We start from the raw sequence: 15,155 nt of genomic DNA, 5'->3' as shown, positions 1-15,155 counted from the left end.
TGATTATCGGAATATTGCTGGTCACAGGTGCCTGTGTTTGCGTGCGTTTCTTGGTGGGAGTCTGAGGTCATGTCCATTGGAATAGCTTCTGTGTTCGTGCCATCTGTGCCCTGCAGCTCCCATTGGCCCCTCTTGTGATTCTTTTGTTCGTTGGCATGCATGGGTGACGTGTACATTTCACTGGTTGCATTGTGTGACTTCATTGCACCTACGAGGAGTTGTACTATGTGGCCAGGGAGCGGTGTACAGGCACTCAGTGGGACCGTTTACGGTTGATTCGCGATGCCGTACTTCTCACCATGGCGGAATGGTACTTTCCGCCGTGCTTGATGGCGTTAAGTACATGTCCGCTAGGGTCGGAATTCGCGTACCCTTGCGCCATGGTGGTAATTACGGTTTGGCAAGGCGCGCGCGCGCGTACTTGGTGCAGTTAGCGTTGGCGTTCACTACGGTGTCGCTAATGGCATCGTACTTTACGGTGACGGGTCATAATCGCACCGAGCGCTATTCGATGGCGGTATTGCATTTCCGCCATCGTTTTTCGATTTCCGCAAGGGTCGTAATGAGGGCCCATGGATTGTATCCAGGGAATAATGTTTTACAAATGTATGGATTGAAGCCCAAGTAGCAGCATCACGAATATTCCTAATAGGAACACCCCGCTGTAGGGCGGTGGAAGTAGCCACGCCCCTTGTGGAATGATCTCTCAACCCTTCAGGAGGGTCTTTACCCGCCAACCGGTAACACTCCGTAATGGTAAGGATAATCCACCTGGACAAGGTCTGTTTGGTAGCAGACTGGCCCAATCGGTATCCAGCATATCCTACAAAGAGTTGATCGTCCACTCTGTACCTGGACATCCTAGAAATGTAAAAGCTAAGAGCTCTCCTAGGATCTAACCGATGGAGACGCTCCTCTTCCTTACCAGGATGAGGATGAGGAGGAGGGTAGAAAGATGGAAGAACCACCTTCTGACTCAAATGATATGCAGAGACAACCTTATGTAGAAAAGAAGGACGTACTCGCATTACAACCCTGTCCTTGAAAAACACAGTAAATGGTGTCTTAGCTGAAAGTGCCTGCAATTCACTCACTCTGCGAGCGGAAGTAACCACAACCAAGAACACAATCTCAAAGGACAAGAGTGCAAGGGTTCAAACGGAGCACCAATGAGAAATCTCAAAACCGAATTCAAATCCCAAACCGGCACCTGGAAAGGGGACGGAGGGAATACATTAGTCAATCCTTTAAGAAACTAAGAAATCAAAGGAATCTTAAAGTAAGAGCATTCTTCAGACAAGTGCTTAAAGATAGACAGCGCCGCCAGGTAACCTTTAATGGTAACCACTTAAAAGCCAAAGAAAGCAACAAAGACAAAACCATAGGAATGCAGCACTGAAAAGGGTCAACATTGTGATCCCTGCACCAGTTGCAGAACTTACGGCAACAGTACATGGATTTTGTTGCAGGCCGCCTGGCCGAAAGCAACACCTCCATCATGTCATCCGGGAGGTCTCAATCCTTATACCTCAACCTTTCAGATACCAAACGTGAAGGTTTAGAGTCTTGACCTCTGGATGGAGAACCTGACCCCCCCACTTGCGCGAGAGCATATCCTCTTGGTGGGGAAGACGGCATGGAGGGCAGATGGACATTTCCAGAAGGTCCGGGTACCACGCCCTCCTGGCCCAATCCGGAGCAATGAGGATCATGTGGGAACCAAACCTCCGCAACACTTGAGGAATGACGGGAACTGGAGGAAACGCATCCAGCAGTGGGAATGACCAATCCACCACAAACGCGTCACCTAAGGCTCCTCTTGGAGGAAATTCCCTTGAGCAGAACCTCTTGCACTTCCGGTTGACACTGGTGGCAAAGAGATCAAATTGTGGGGTACCCCAAAGGGCGAAGATCTCCTGAAGGACTTCCAGAGCCAACTCCCACTCGTGAGAGACTGTGCTATGCCTGCTCAGAGCGTCCGCCGCCGCATTTTCGTCGCCGGCCAGATGAACTGCCGAGATTGTAATTTCCTGGTGGATGGCCCAGAACCAGAGCTGCATTGCCTTTCTGCACAACGGGAGTGAGCCGCCCCCCCTTTTTTTGTTGAGGTAATGCATGGCCACTGTGTTGTCTGTCATGACCAGGACACTCTTTCCCCGTAACGAGGGCAGAAAAGCCTTCAGGGCTAGCCTGATGGCTCTCAGCTCTAACAGACTGATGTGGAGTCTGGACTCCGACAGAGACCAACGACCGCTGGTGGTCAAGCTGTTGGCATGAGCGCCCCATCCTGTGAGGGAAGCATCCGTCACTACAGTCACCTCCGGCCACGGTTACCAAAACGGTTCCCCCTTCATCAGGTTCCCTTCGTTCACCCACCACAGAAGGTCCTGGGAGATAGAGCGTGGGATCGGAACAGGATCCGTCCTCTTGCCAGAGAATTGCGACCACTGCATCTTGAGGGCCCATTGCAGGAATCTCATCTGCAGCCCTGCCTCTGGCACCAGAAAAATGCAGGAAGCCATGAGGCCGAGCAACCTTAAGAACTCGAAAGCTGGGAGACTCTGGGCATGTTGAAACTTGTCCACCATCTGCACAATGTGATGAGCCATTACCTTGGAAGGTGAACACTTCCCCAAGGATGTGTCCAACACAGCCCCGATATACTGGAGCTGTTGGGAAGGCATCATGTGCGACTTCTTTAAATTTAGGGAGAAGCCCAGCCTGTGGAGGGTGCGGCAGGTGACACTGAGATGATCCAAAGCTAGCTCGGGAGAGCATTCCCGGATCAGCCAGTCGTCCAGGTAGGGGTAGACGTGAATCCCCCCGTCGCTTGAGGTACGCTGCCACCACCACCTTGAGCTTGGTGAAGACCCTAGGGCGGAGGTCAATCCCAACGGCAGGACCCGAAACTGAAAGTGCGAATCGGCAGCCGCAAACCTCAGGTACTTCCTGTGCGCGGGATGGATCGGCACATGGAAGTATGCATCCTTGAGGTCCAGAGACACCAACCAATACTGAAGTTGAAGGGCCTGGAGGACTTGAGAATGAGTGACCTTCTTGAACTTGTCCTTCCTGAGAAGTTTGTTCAACCAACGCAAGTGCATGATGGGTCTCAAGCCACCATCTTTCTTTGGGATAAAAAAATAAGGGGAATACCAACCCTTGTTCCTCTCCACTACAGGCACCAGTTCTATGGCACCTTTCTCCAGCAGGGACAAGATTTCCTGCGCAAGGAGCGGATCTGGACTCTTCAAAGAGTGTTTCCCCCAGTGGATTGTCGTGCGGCCGCTGAAGGAAGGGAAGGCAGTAGATGTGAGCTAAGGTATCCAGATCCCACGCATCTGAAGTAATGGCACGCCATTCTTCGAGATGCTGAGACAGTCTGCCCCCAACCGGCGAACCATGGGACATGGCCTCACGACTGTTTGGAAGCGGCTGCGGCAGTGCCTGAAGGCAAAGAGGCAGCTGCCTGAGCAGCTTTGGCACCACGATTTCCCCGACCAGCACGGGTACTTTTTCTCTGGCCCCTTTGACTGGCGGCCCCTCTCGTTCTACCAAAGGAGGAGTAGAAATGAAAGGAACCTCCCCTCCACTGCTGTCCCCTAGGACGAAAAGGCAGAGGTTGACGCACCGCAGAGCTTAAAGAGTTCGCCGCAGCTTTTGAGGTCTGCAACCTCACAAGGCTCTCGTCAGCTTTGCTGCCAAATAAATGTGTGCCATCAAAGGGCATGTTCAGAAGACGGGCTTGCACATCCGGAGCAAACCCTGATTTCCGCAACCACGCAAATCTGCGTATAACGGTGCTCGCAGCCATGGACCGTCTCACACGGTCAGCCGTATCCAAACTCGACTGAAGGGCCTCACACATGGCATCCTTGCCATCCTGCACGATAGCAAGGAAACCATCCCTTTCTTCTCCCTCGGGAATACGCTCAGCCGCAAAAGCAACACAAGACCACAGAGGGTGTGTAAACTTTGCCAAGGCACAAGTGGAGTTGGCCGATTTCAAGGCCATGCTCCCAGCAGAAAACACATTCCGTGCCCAACCGTCAAAAGTCGTGTCGTCCCTATCCGGGATGGTAGGGTACGCCGCCTGCCTCGAGGTGGCCATAGCCGCCTGAACCACCAAACTCTCAGGAGTGGGGTGAGTAGACAAATATCTGGGGACGCTAACGGAAGGGCAGTATTTCTTAGTAAGATTTTAACTCACCGCCGGAAGAGATTCCGGGGACTGCCAAGCAGCTGCCACCCTTTTCTGCAAGGTAGAATGAAATGGCAAAACAGGGTCAGAGGACGCACCTTGATCCAAGATGTCCGTCAGATCATCTTACACAAAGTCTTCGAGAGGACTAGACCAGCCCAGATATTCCGAGACTCGTGCCATGAGTCTCCTATAAGAAGACTCTGCATGAGCCCCAGGCTCAGGTCTACCAAACTCCACTTCCGGGGAAGTGTCCAGTCCACTTGCATCATGGAGGGTCTGTCTCAACTCCTGCAACTGACTGTCCCCAGAAAACATTGGAGCATCATCAAGGTTACCAGGTCCCTCAACTTCAGACTTTTCCTCCTCTTCAAAAATATTATTCAGAAGGGGGTTGAAACCCAAGTCTGGGGACAGAAGAGGGCCTGGAGGCCAAAACTGGCCTTACCGACTTCGATGTAGCCTTTCTTGGAGGATCCACAATGTCAGGGTACTCCATCGGCAAATTCCGAAAAATAATTCCCGAAGGCTTCGGCGTTGAGAGCGTCGACAACTTCGGCGTCGACAGAGGTGCCGACGGCGCCGTGGGCTGATACGACGGCAAGGCGTTGATGTCTGAATCGGACGGACACAGCGCCAAACGAATCGACGCCGGCCCGAGCCCTCAATAGGTTGCTGCGGTCTCGCTGGGGACGAGGACCGAGACCTAGAGACATGTCTCCTGCGACCTTTCGAAACCTTGTCCGTACGGGACCTTGACAACTCCCGATGTGTGTCGTGAACCCGAGCCCGAAGGCGTGCGAGCCACAGACTGAGACCGATTCAGGTCGGCTTTGTCAGAAGGCACGACCGGACCAGTGTCTTGTTTGTTTGTTTATTTATTTATATTGCACAACCAGACCCATGGGTATACGGGCGCGAAGGCAGAAAGAGGGTTGTTCAACTTAGGTTACATGGTGCATATAATCATGGAATACAGCTTATTGTTACAATGCTGTAGACATGCAGTGTCAAAGAATCATGAAAGTATGTACAGTAAATTTACAAAAAATGCAGCAATGACAGATAAATAGAACCGAACGATTGAAAAAATCGCCATCATAGATTTCTTGAACGCTGCCCATTCCTCCGGAGTCCAGCACTTCGTAGGACATGTAACCTTCCTCGAGGCACCATCCTCCGAGGAGGATGGGGAAGGCGACTGGTGACGGCGCTTCCGCGAGTGCCAGGATGAGGAAGACGAGTGGCGGGGCCCACTCCGGGACCGAGAACCCTGGGATTCCTTCCCACATGGAGAGTCACCACTCGAGTCATCGGTGGAAACCCCTTTGGACTTGGAAGTCTGGGACTTAACAGGCTTCGAACCCCTACCTACCTGGAGCTTCCCCTTCCGCTCCCGCAAGGCCTTTGCAGTCAACGACTGGCATTTCGAGCAGTCGTCGGTGTCGTGCGACTCGCCGAGGCACCACAAAAAAATGCGGTGGGGGTCAGTGAGCGATATCCTGGACTTGCAGTCCCGGCAGGTCTTGAAACCGGACCGCAGAGTCGGAGGGGTCGAAGAGAAAACCATCTTCAATGAAGAAAAACACACGAGGTGCGCTGAGTCTCACGAAGTTAACACGTTCGCGGAAAGAACGGAACTGAGGCTACAGGCACTGTGTGTCTTATTTATAACATCCTGTGACGTCGTCCTCGATGGAGGCCCTCGAGGGACATGGACCAACGCCATTGACGCAGGACGCCCTCTGCCGAAAAAGTTTCCGAAGTGCACAGCTGTGTACATTACATGTCAAAGATGTGGAATGTGTTGGAGGACACAATCCATTCGAAATATCGACTAGTGCTATCACAGGATCGTAAAATGTAGTTCAGTATCTACAGAATTCAAATAGACTTTCAGTGAGCCCATAGCAAGCACTTAACCTTCCAAGCACAGTGTTTTCCTAAATTACCCACAGAAAATCAATGACCCAATGGTATTTATTGGAGGTGAGTAAGAAGGATGTATACAGGGCGCCATCATCAAGGGGAGGCCAAAGAAGGCCTTCAGATGGACAAGGACACACCTAAGAAGATGTCAGTATACAACGTTTCACTCGCTCCTGTCCAGCATGGGTGATTGCAGAGGACAGCAGTGACGTCACTAGACAGGAAGATCCAAGTTCAGTTTTAGATGAGCTAACCCAGCACAAGAGCCCTACAGCCATGGAGAAACAGAACAAACCTCCACAGCCGAGTAAGCAGACCCCCAAGCGGAAGTCCTACTGAACAGGTTTGCTCCAAACAACACAGGTTCAGAGCCTGCAGATGTGGCAACAGAAACAGCAGCAGCAGCAAGCGAGGTTGGACAAAGGTCAGCATGAGAAACTGCAGCGTCAGAGGAAAACCACCACTTTCTTCGACATCGAGGGACCACTGAGAAGACATTGTGATGCAGAAAAGAAGTTGAAGCCACACTGTTGAGGAGCCTGAAGAGAAGAGGCCAAGAAGGTTCTGCAGAGAAGGATGCAGTTTGTATCTACCTGGGCAAGGTCAGAAACCGAAGACCCTGAACTCAGGAAATTGAGCACAGGGGAGGCCCGACAGACTCCCTGAAGAAATGCAGCCAGATTAACACAGGCTCAGAGACTTTATTTTTTATAATTCCAGCATAAGTGACCATAGCAAGGAGTTAACATTAACAGTTTCAAGTAAAAGCTGCAGGACATGCCAAGGGGGACCTCCACACTGGGAGAATGATACCAAACTCCTGATATACATGTGAACTGTCAAGCAAAGTGTGCAGCAAAGGCAACAGCCATGATTGTAAATCAGAAGGATGCAGTGTTGTATATCACCGGTCAAGCAACACAGGTAGGCCTGAGAGTTGCTCAGTAAAAGAAATAACTCATTAAGAAAGGAACCAGCTGTCCCCACAGTATCAAGGAAAAGAGCTCTGGTGATGGCCCCTTCTGGTGAGGAGAGCTTCACAGTCGGATTTTCAAGAGTGCAACAGATGCAGGACCAGAGCTTCTGTCATCTGGTCAGTAGCCTCTCTGGATGCTTCAATATCAAATCCCCCATGTTATGTTATAAATTGTTTCATACTGTGCCAAATCACCACTGTAGTAGTTTCCAGGTGATGGCAAAGTCACTGGTTCACAGTGTTAGAATTGTTGCCAAATGAACAGTTGATTGTAATCCTACTCAGATGCACAATCCTACTCAGATGCCATTTAAAGTGGTCACCACACACCCCAACTTCCACATGCATCTTTGCAGAAAACACAGAGGATGTGGATTCCGTAGGAATCACAGTCATACCTTCCCACAAGGATAACCACACATTCCTTTGTGAGCTCCTGTGCAGAGCTCACATCAGAAAAGGACCCTGCTTGGTCATTCCCTGTCTCAAACCAATCCCACTCAATGGCAATAAAGTGCAGTTGCCCCCATACAGTAGTTTGCAACACTGTAGCAGCTCCTAGGAAGAAAAGTCTTCAGGTGAGCCAAAATGGCTCCTACTCATGCAGTCACTAAGTGAAAGTGCACGGCCACCAATCAGAAGCAGTACAACTATCTGTGGCAGAGTACTGAACCAGAGGGAAATTTCAAGGTAGCCCAAACCCTTTGGGGCCATAAGGTTCCATAAAAAGCCATGAAAACATAAGAGTTGCATCCCCAGTAAGATTATTATGGAACTCATGGGGGAAAAATAGTAAGGGAAGCATAAAGAACGAGAAAAAAGTTATGGGGACTCATATAAATGGGTGCAAAAGAGGATTTCTTCCTTTTAGACGGTCTTTCCTGAAAGCCAAACAGTCACATCTCTTCAAGCCCCAAACTTGACATTGATGAGATCTCTGAGCTTCGCCAGACCTCCCATTACTGAGGACTAGTACATATAATATACATGCATTGAAAGCCTGATAATTCTTCATATCTTGTCTGCCCATACAATAGACTACTGCACCATTATATAAAGATAGAGCCTTGAGGCCTCAATTAATCACATAAACATAGATCTCAACTATGCATTTGAAAAGACTCACCCTTGCTTTCTTTCATCTATTCTCAGATTGGCATTGTTCCGCTCAAATTGTTGTGCTGGTTCTACGCCGTCTTCCTCACTGTTAACTTCGTCCTGCTCATCTTCTTCTGCTATTGGTGTTATCTGCTCACCACTGCCATCTTCCTCCCAAACCAGCCTCCTCCGAACTGAAGCAGAGGAAGCATCCTCTTCACCCATTCCTCCAGAGTCCATTTGCGGCAGATCTTTTTCTAAGGATCTCCTTCTTTCATCTGGAGACAAACCGGCAGGCTTAGCTGTTCTACGGGAACTGGGCAATGGAAGGAGTAAAAAATAAGACCACATTCAAATTATGTATCATTTATTTGGGGCAATCTCAATACATGAGCTGTGAATCCATGGCAAATTTAAGATCCCACGGTATGCTACGAGCCTTAAACAAATGCAAACAGTTCAAACAAGGAATGGGGGGACCATATGTAAATGTGTTCCTTTGTTCCACCAGAACAAAATCTGAAAATGGGGTTCACGTTCTTTCCCACAGTCATGTAGGGCACCTAAAATCATCGCTGAACAACCGAACCAAAAGGGAAGCATTTGAGAGGTGAAGGGTAAACATTTCTTCAATGATTATCTGTGTGAGTAAACTCACATGGAACAACAGTCGATCCTCCTGATACCTGCAAAGTTAACTAATCATCGTTCTCCACAGTATCTTAAGCAAAATCACACACTGTGAAAATAGCCACTCATGTGCAGGATTTAATAACATCAAATGGAGAGAAAATTAGCAAGTCAAAATAACGAGTAATTCCAGAAAGGTTTGCTTTTTTTCATTGAAGCACAATACTGCTGCATTGAATTTCAAATCTCCAAAACCCTTTTAATAACGGGAAAACAAAATAATGGGAAAACAAACAGGCAGGGGATGTCAATAAAGGAAAAGAGTCCGACAATGCAATGGAGTTACAGTGAAAGACACTTTATTTGATATTATTTTTGTCCAACATGCATTTTTTATTTACGGAAACAAGGAAATTCAGAATAACTAAGGGTAACATACAGAGTGTTCGATACAAAGTACATTATTAACAATGTATTCTGAAATTTAAGGAAGCCATGCTACTACAGAGCTGGATAATGTAAGAGGCAGGTGACACGCTGAGCAAGAGACCCTTGGGGCGGCAGTCTGCTCAGTGATCCTGACCCCAAAGTCAGTATATGGAGAAGCCCACATAGCCTCTCATCATTGCCCAGCCTTGTGTCTCAGGCGGGGCCCCTGGGGTTCTCTTCGGTCAAGAAAATATGAACCTCTATTCAGCAGTCAAAACCCCTAGTAATATAGATCATCTGGATAGAGACCAGACCTTGACCTGCAGGAGAACCCCTGAGCTGGCCTTACCAGAGACCCAGGGATTCTGCGGGGAAGGGGAGAAAACAGCACAGTACAAGCTACTGTAAGGTGCAGAAGTACATGTCTTACGCAGTCATGGTGTTGTATATAATACTGGTGACCCCAACTTGGGCATAGAAACACCAGCCATGCCATGTTCAAGCTCACCAATACGCAAAACCACCTAACCCTTTACCATGTGGCTCTTGTATCTCAACACAACGTGCATACTATTCAAAAACATACTGCTTTCGTCCTTGAGTTTCCCAAAAAAGTGCCCCACATTCTAATCACTAGCACATTGCTAAAGATGAAGAAAACTCAACGCTTCTACCACACTATGATTTGCATGACTATTGTGAATCTTAACCTTAAGTTCAAACGGACCTGCAATAGATTTTAGTTCCTGAAATATGCCTTTATTGTTATTGATCAGCTTCAAAATGGTCCCAAAAACTGCAATGCAAGAAACATGAACCTTTAAAAACATGCAATATCTAAGCTATGACTTGAAAACACTATACATCATTCAACAATAGATACACATACACCTTGATAATTGTCACAGCACATCACCTCAAATTCAAAAGCCAGTAAGCATAACCTTGCCTTCACCACACTGGAGCGCATGCCAACTCTTCAACAATTTCAGCTGTTCCAATAGATTCAAAAACACAATAAATATTCATGTGCTGCATCCCAACTTCCAAAAAGTGCTCACGTTAGCTGCAATTCTTGTATTAACCCACATTCAGCTCTTAATTTACCTGCGCAATGTGAAGCAGCCGGCCCCTCACGAACAGCACATCCGTTTAATTGCACTCCAGCGTTCATTTCACTTTTATCCTTAAACAGACCCATACATGCTGATGGGTGGCCCAAGCAAAATAGATGACTGACTAAACATTTGTTGACAAATAGACCTCTATGTGTACTGCGCACCATCTTGGAGTTCCCAACATGATCCTCCATACCCAACATGATACTTATTACATACTAAAAAAGCTACTACTTAGGTCCAACATAAATACTAGGTCATTTCCAGCAACATTCTAGTACTACCAGTTAACTGCTGTGTCTTTTGGTCGCTCTGTTTAAAAAATTTATTAATTTTGTAATCTATCTGAAAATTAAATTAATCAATGATTGATGTTCTGATAATGTATTTGAACCTTTCAAAACTATGTCCTTATCGCCTTATGCTCCCTCCATATTTCTTATATAAATGAAATGTCCTAATGAAACTACAATGACGAGGCCATACGCCATGTTTAGAATTCCAGAACTGTATTAACAGAGCCAATACCGACACTCTCAAGAGGGTATCGCATGATATCACAATTTCAAATAATAGTACTGTATTACTTCAATTATAATCCCAGGCTATTACTACTAATCAAGGACATTTAATCATACCTCTGATCAGAAATCTCTAAAAGATTCCATTCCTATATAATCACCATATTAATTGTCATGTTCTCATTCATAACCTCAAACAGGCTGGTGGCTTTGACATGATGAACCCGGCACAAACACGACAAGGCAATCCAAGTCCAGATATGGTGAACACTGCACTTCAAGCAAAGTACACATTGTTGTCATTCTCCTCTACTCATCTACTTAGATGATCTTGTACTGACCACCAAGTATCAGGTAAAGGCCTACTTCAAATATAATTTAATTGAGCACATATCTGTGTAAGTCATTCTAAAAACACATTGGGCCTCATTACAAGTTTGCTGGTCCAGAAACAACGGCACCCGCCAGCAGACTTTCAATGAAACACTGGCAACGTCATTAACAGTGCCAGTGTTGCAGTGGTCCCTATACCCATTGAGTCCTATAGGACTGAATGGGAATGGGAATTTACGAATGCCGCCGCCTGACTTACCGGACCGCCAGGGCTGCAATGCCCCTGTTATTCTGGCAAGTGAGGCAGCAGTAAATCACCATGAACCCGGCGGCAGCCTGCCGGTTATACCGGCACGGCTACCGCTGGACTCGTAATGAGGTCCATCTAGTTTGTTATCCTTATTCAAGCCATCTTGAATTACTTTTAGTTAAAAAAAATCAAGTCTGTTTCTGTCTTCTCATGTTCAGTTCCCGGTTGTCATTCCTTTGATCCCTCTCAAATTTTCTTATAGCCGCAAAAATGAATTTTCTTGAAATCTTGTCCACTATGTTCCTTACGCCAATGCTGGGCCAGAGGGTACTGTCAATTCTGTGTTATTATGGCATATAAATGTTCACAAATTGTACATCTCAGTTCCCGTTTAGTGCTCCCTATATAAAATATGTTGTGCAGGCAAATAATGATGTAGACCACAAATTTTGATTTATAATTCATAAAACCTTTGATGTTAATGATTTTGTTTGTATAAGTATTGATCTGTGTCACTTTATCAAAAGCATAATCGCACAGTCTACATGTTCCACATTTGAAATAACTTTCTGGTTTGGTGAGCTGCATGCTTTGACCTGGCTCAGGTGTAGTATCCAAAACACTGGGGCTAACCTTGTGCCCTACTGTCTTTGCCTTCATTAATACAATATCGGGTTTAGCCCTAATGTACTGGTGTAAATCTTTATCCAGTCTCAAAACATTACAATGCTTGTTTAGAATGTTGTATACATCTTTGTTGTGAGCTGAAAACCTTGTAATAAATCTCACCAAATCAGTGCCCGTAGTCTTATTCCTGGATTTAGGTCTTAATAAAGTACTCCTCTCTCTCCTTCTAGCTTGGCTAACAGCTTCATTAATACGACTCTCATTGTAGCCCCTCTGTCTGAATCTGCATGTAATTTGGGTGACCTCATCCTCAGAAACATTATCTTTGCTACAGTTCCGTCTATCGCTAAACATTTCACCATTAGGTATGTTCTTGACAACACTATATTTGTGCCCACTAGTGGCATGTAATACTAAATTTGCTTCAGTTGCTGTTGTTTTCAATCTTATTATGAATTCTCTTAAATGTGATACACTCTGAACTATGTGTGCGAGCAAACTCAATGTAAAAGGGATGATTGCTGAGAATATCTCCAATTCAGTTGTAGTTCCTTTCCAGACCTGACCAGAATGTCATCTATAAATCTTTTCCACCTGATCACATTACTTTCAATCTGGTTCTGACTCAGTTCAAGTGCATGTGTAAGGAACAAGTTACTTCGCTGTAACTGTTGTTCTCCAGCATGGGCTGGCACGGCTTCACATGCTCATAAATATTCCCCGTCGTCAGGCTGGGAATCCTCTGTAAAAGAAAAAACTGTTTCAGTTTCGTTTCTGAACTGTTTTTCTCATATAAACCAATCACTGAGCTCTGGGTCATACTGCCCCCAGCCAATGAATGCCCTCCACCTAAGCCCCTCCCCAGGTAGCCATCTTCAGATTTAGTAGCACGTAAAGTGGCAGTAGGACCAAGAGAAGAGCCGCAGAGGGATAGGCGGGAGGGTTCGCATGTGAATCCATGCCAGACCCATGCTGGAGAACAACAGTTACAGGTAAGTAACTTGTTCCTTCTTCAGCATGGGGTCTGACATGGATTCAAATGCTCATGAATAAAGAATGCATAGCAGCATAGCAGTACATACATGCACAACCACGGGAGGTGGGCAAGACTCAACAGAAGCAATTAGTCTTACCTCCTCACCAGGCACACCTTCAAGTGAACAGGTTGCACAGCACTGCTTGGCCGACTCTGGACTCCTCCCTGGAATCTTTGTCGACGCAGTAGAATTTTGTGAAGGTGTGTGTCGACCTCCAAGTAGCACCCCTGCAGATGTACAGCAGGGGCACACCAGACAGAAACGCTGTAGTAGCAGCGGTCGCTCTGGTAGAATGGGCTCTCGGATGGCCAGGCAGCGGTCAGTTTGCCAACCAGTGACAATCAGTGATACAGCCGGAGAGCCACCTGCCTTGTACAGGGCCTTTTCCATTGGTCACAGTACCAAAGTTCACAAAATGTGGAGAAGTTTCCCGGAAACTCTTCGTGCAGGCCACATAAAACTTCAGCGTTCGAGCCACATCCAGCAAGTGCAAAGTCCTCTCAGCTGGCGACGAAGCGTCGGAAAAAACACAGGTAACACCAAGGGCTCATTGAGATGAAATTCCGCCAGAACCTTGGTCATGAAGGAGGAGTGCGTCCGCAGCACCACCCTTGTCTCGTGGAAAGTCAAGTAAGGTTGCTGGCCTGAATCTCGCCTACTCTTCTAGCAGATGTGATGGCCACGAGAAAAGCTGGCTTCCATGACAGAAACTTGAGCGGAGCTGACTGCATAGGTTTGAATGGGGCCCCCATGAGCCTAGTCAGCACCACGTTGAGTGACCACGCCGGGGCCGGAGCCTTCACCAGCGGGAACGAGCGGAACAGTCCCTTGATGAATTCCTTGACAATACGGTGGGACAACAGTGAAGACTGTCCTGGAGACCTGGTATAACAGGAGATAGCCACCAAATGTACCTTGATGGAGGCGTGAGCCAGCCCCGATTTAGCCAACAACAGTAAATACGGAAGTACCTGAGGGGCCGTGACCCGTAGAGGGTTGATCTTCTGCGATCGGCACCAAATCGCAAAACGCTTCCATTTGTGTCCGTAGCATTTCAGTCGACGATGCCCTGGCCTTAGCAAGGACCTCCCTGCAGTGCGTCGGCAGCTCGTAACCACTAATGCTGCAGGAGCCAGGCCTTCAAGTTCAACGATTCTGGGTCATGGTGCAGAATTGCACCTCCTTCCCCGGCGAGGAGGTCCACGACCACTGGCAGCTTGACTGGCGGCGACGTTGGCATGCTGAGAAGGTCCGGGTACCAGATCTGCCTTGGCCACGCGTGGGCGACGGGGGTCATCATGCACAGGTACCGTCTGAGTTGACTGATGACTCGTAGTAGCAGCGGCAACGGGGGAACGCGTACAGAAACAAGCCTTCCCAAGGGAAGGAGAATGCGTCCCCCATTCTCCCCAGCTGGGGGAACCTGCTGGTGAACCTCAGGCACTTGGTGTTCGTCGCCATCGCAGACAGATTGATCTGGGGACTGCCCCATTTGAAAAAACGTTGTCCACTTGATCCTGCCGAAGCTCCCACTAGAGGCAAGAGCGCAGTGTTCTTTATTCCTGCCAGGTGAAATGGGATGAGGAACATCCCCTGGGCAACGGCCCAGTGCCACAGGTTCTGCGCCTCTTTGGAGAGCGCCGGGATCTAGTGCCCCCTTGTTTCCGGATGTAAAACATTGTGGTGGTATTGTCCATGAGGACCCTCACCACCTTGTCCTTGAGGGACGGAAGGAATGACTTGAGGGCCCAAAACACTGCCCTTATTTCCAGCACATTGATGTTTAGAGTCTTCTCCTCTGGCAGCCACAGGCCTCTGGCGTGAAGACCTCAGGTGTGGGCTCCCCATCCCTCCAGAGAAGAGTCTGTTGTGACCGTCTCCTGGTAGCACACGCCCCACCGCTTTATTGCTCGACGGAACTCCTCGTTGAGCGTGATCCTGTCCTGGAAGCCTCCGGACACCTGGACCCAACAGGCCTCGAGGAACTCCTGGAGTGGACGCATTCC

At 47.9% G+C, this 15,155-nt stretch overlaps 1 protein-coding gene across 4 annotated transcripts in view; it reads right to left on the bottom strand.

Annotated features, from left to right (window-relative positions):
* The window catches only part of MDM1 (Mdm1 nuclear protein), a 390,136-nt gene that overhangs the window by 189,579 nt on the left and 185,402 nt on the right, over nucleotides 1-15,155 (bottom strand). For all 4 annotated transcript variants that reach the window (XM_069629725.1, XM_069629726.1, XM_069629727.1 and 1 more), the window contains one exon: nucleotides 8,233-8,520. In XM_069629725.1, the coding sequence (XP_069485826.1) occupies nucleotides 8,233-8,520 (288 nt within the window). The remainder of the gene's footprint in view (nucleotides 1-8,232; nucleotides 8,521-15,155) is intronic.

The sequence above is a fragment of the Ambystoma mexicanum genome, chromosome 12 (genome assembly GCF_040938575.1).
Source record: "Ambystoma mexicanum isolate Mex_15411 chromosome 12, UKY_AmexF1_1, whole genome shotgun sequence".
Classification (NCBI taxonomy): domain Eukaryota; kingdom Metazoa; phylum Chordata; class Amphibia; order Caudata; family Ambystomatidae; genus Ambystoma; species Ambystoma mexicanum.
The sequence above is the reverse complement of the archived record's forward strand: the minus strand, read 5'-3'. Positions and strand labels throughout refer to the sequence as shown.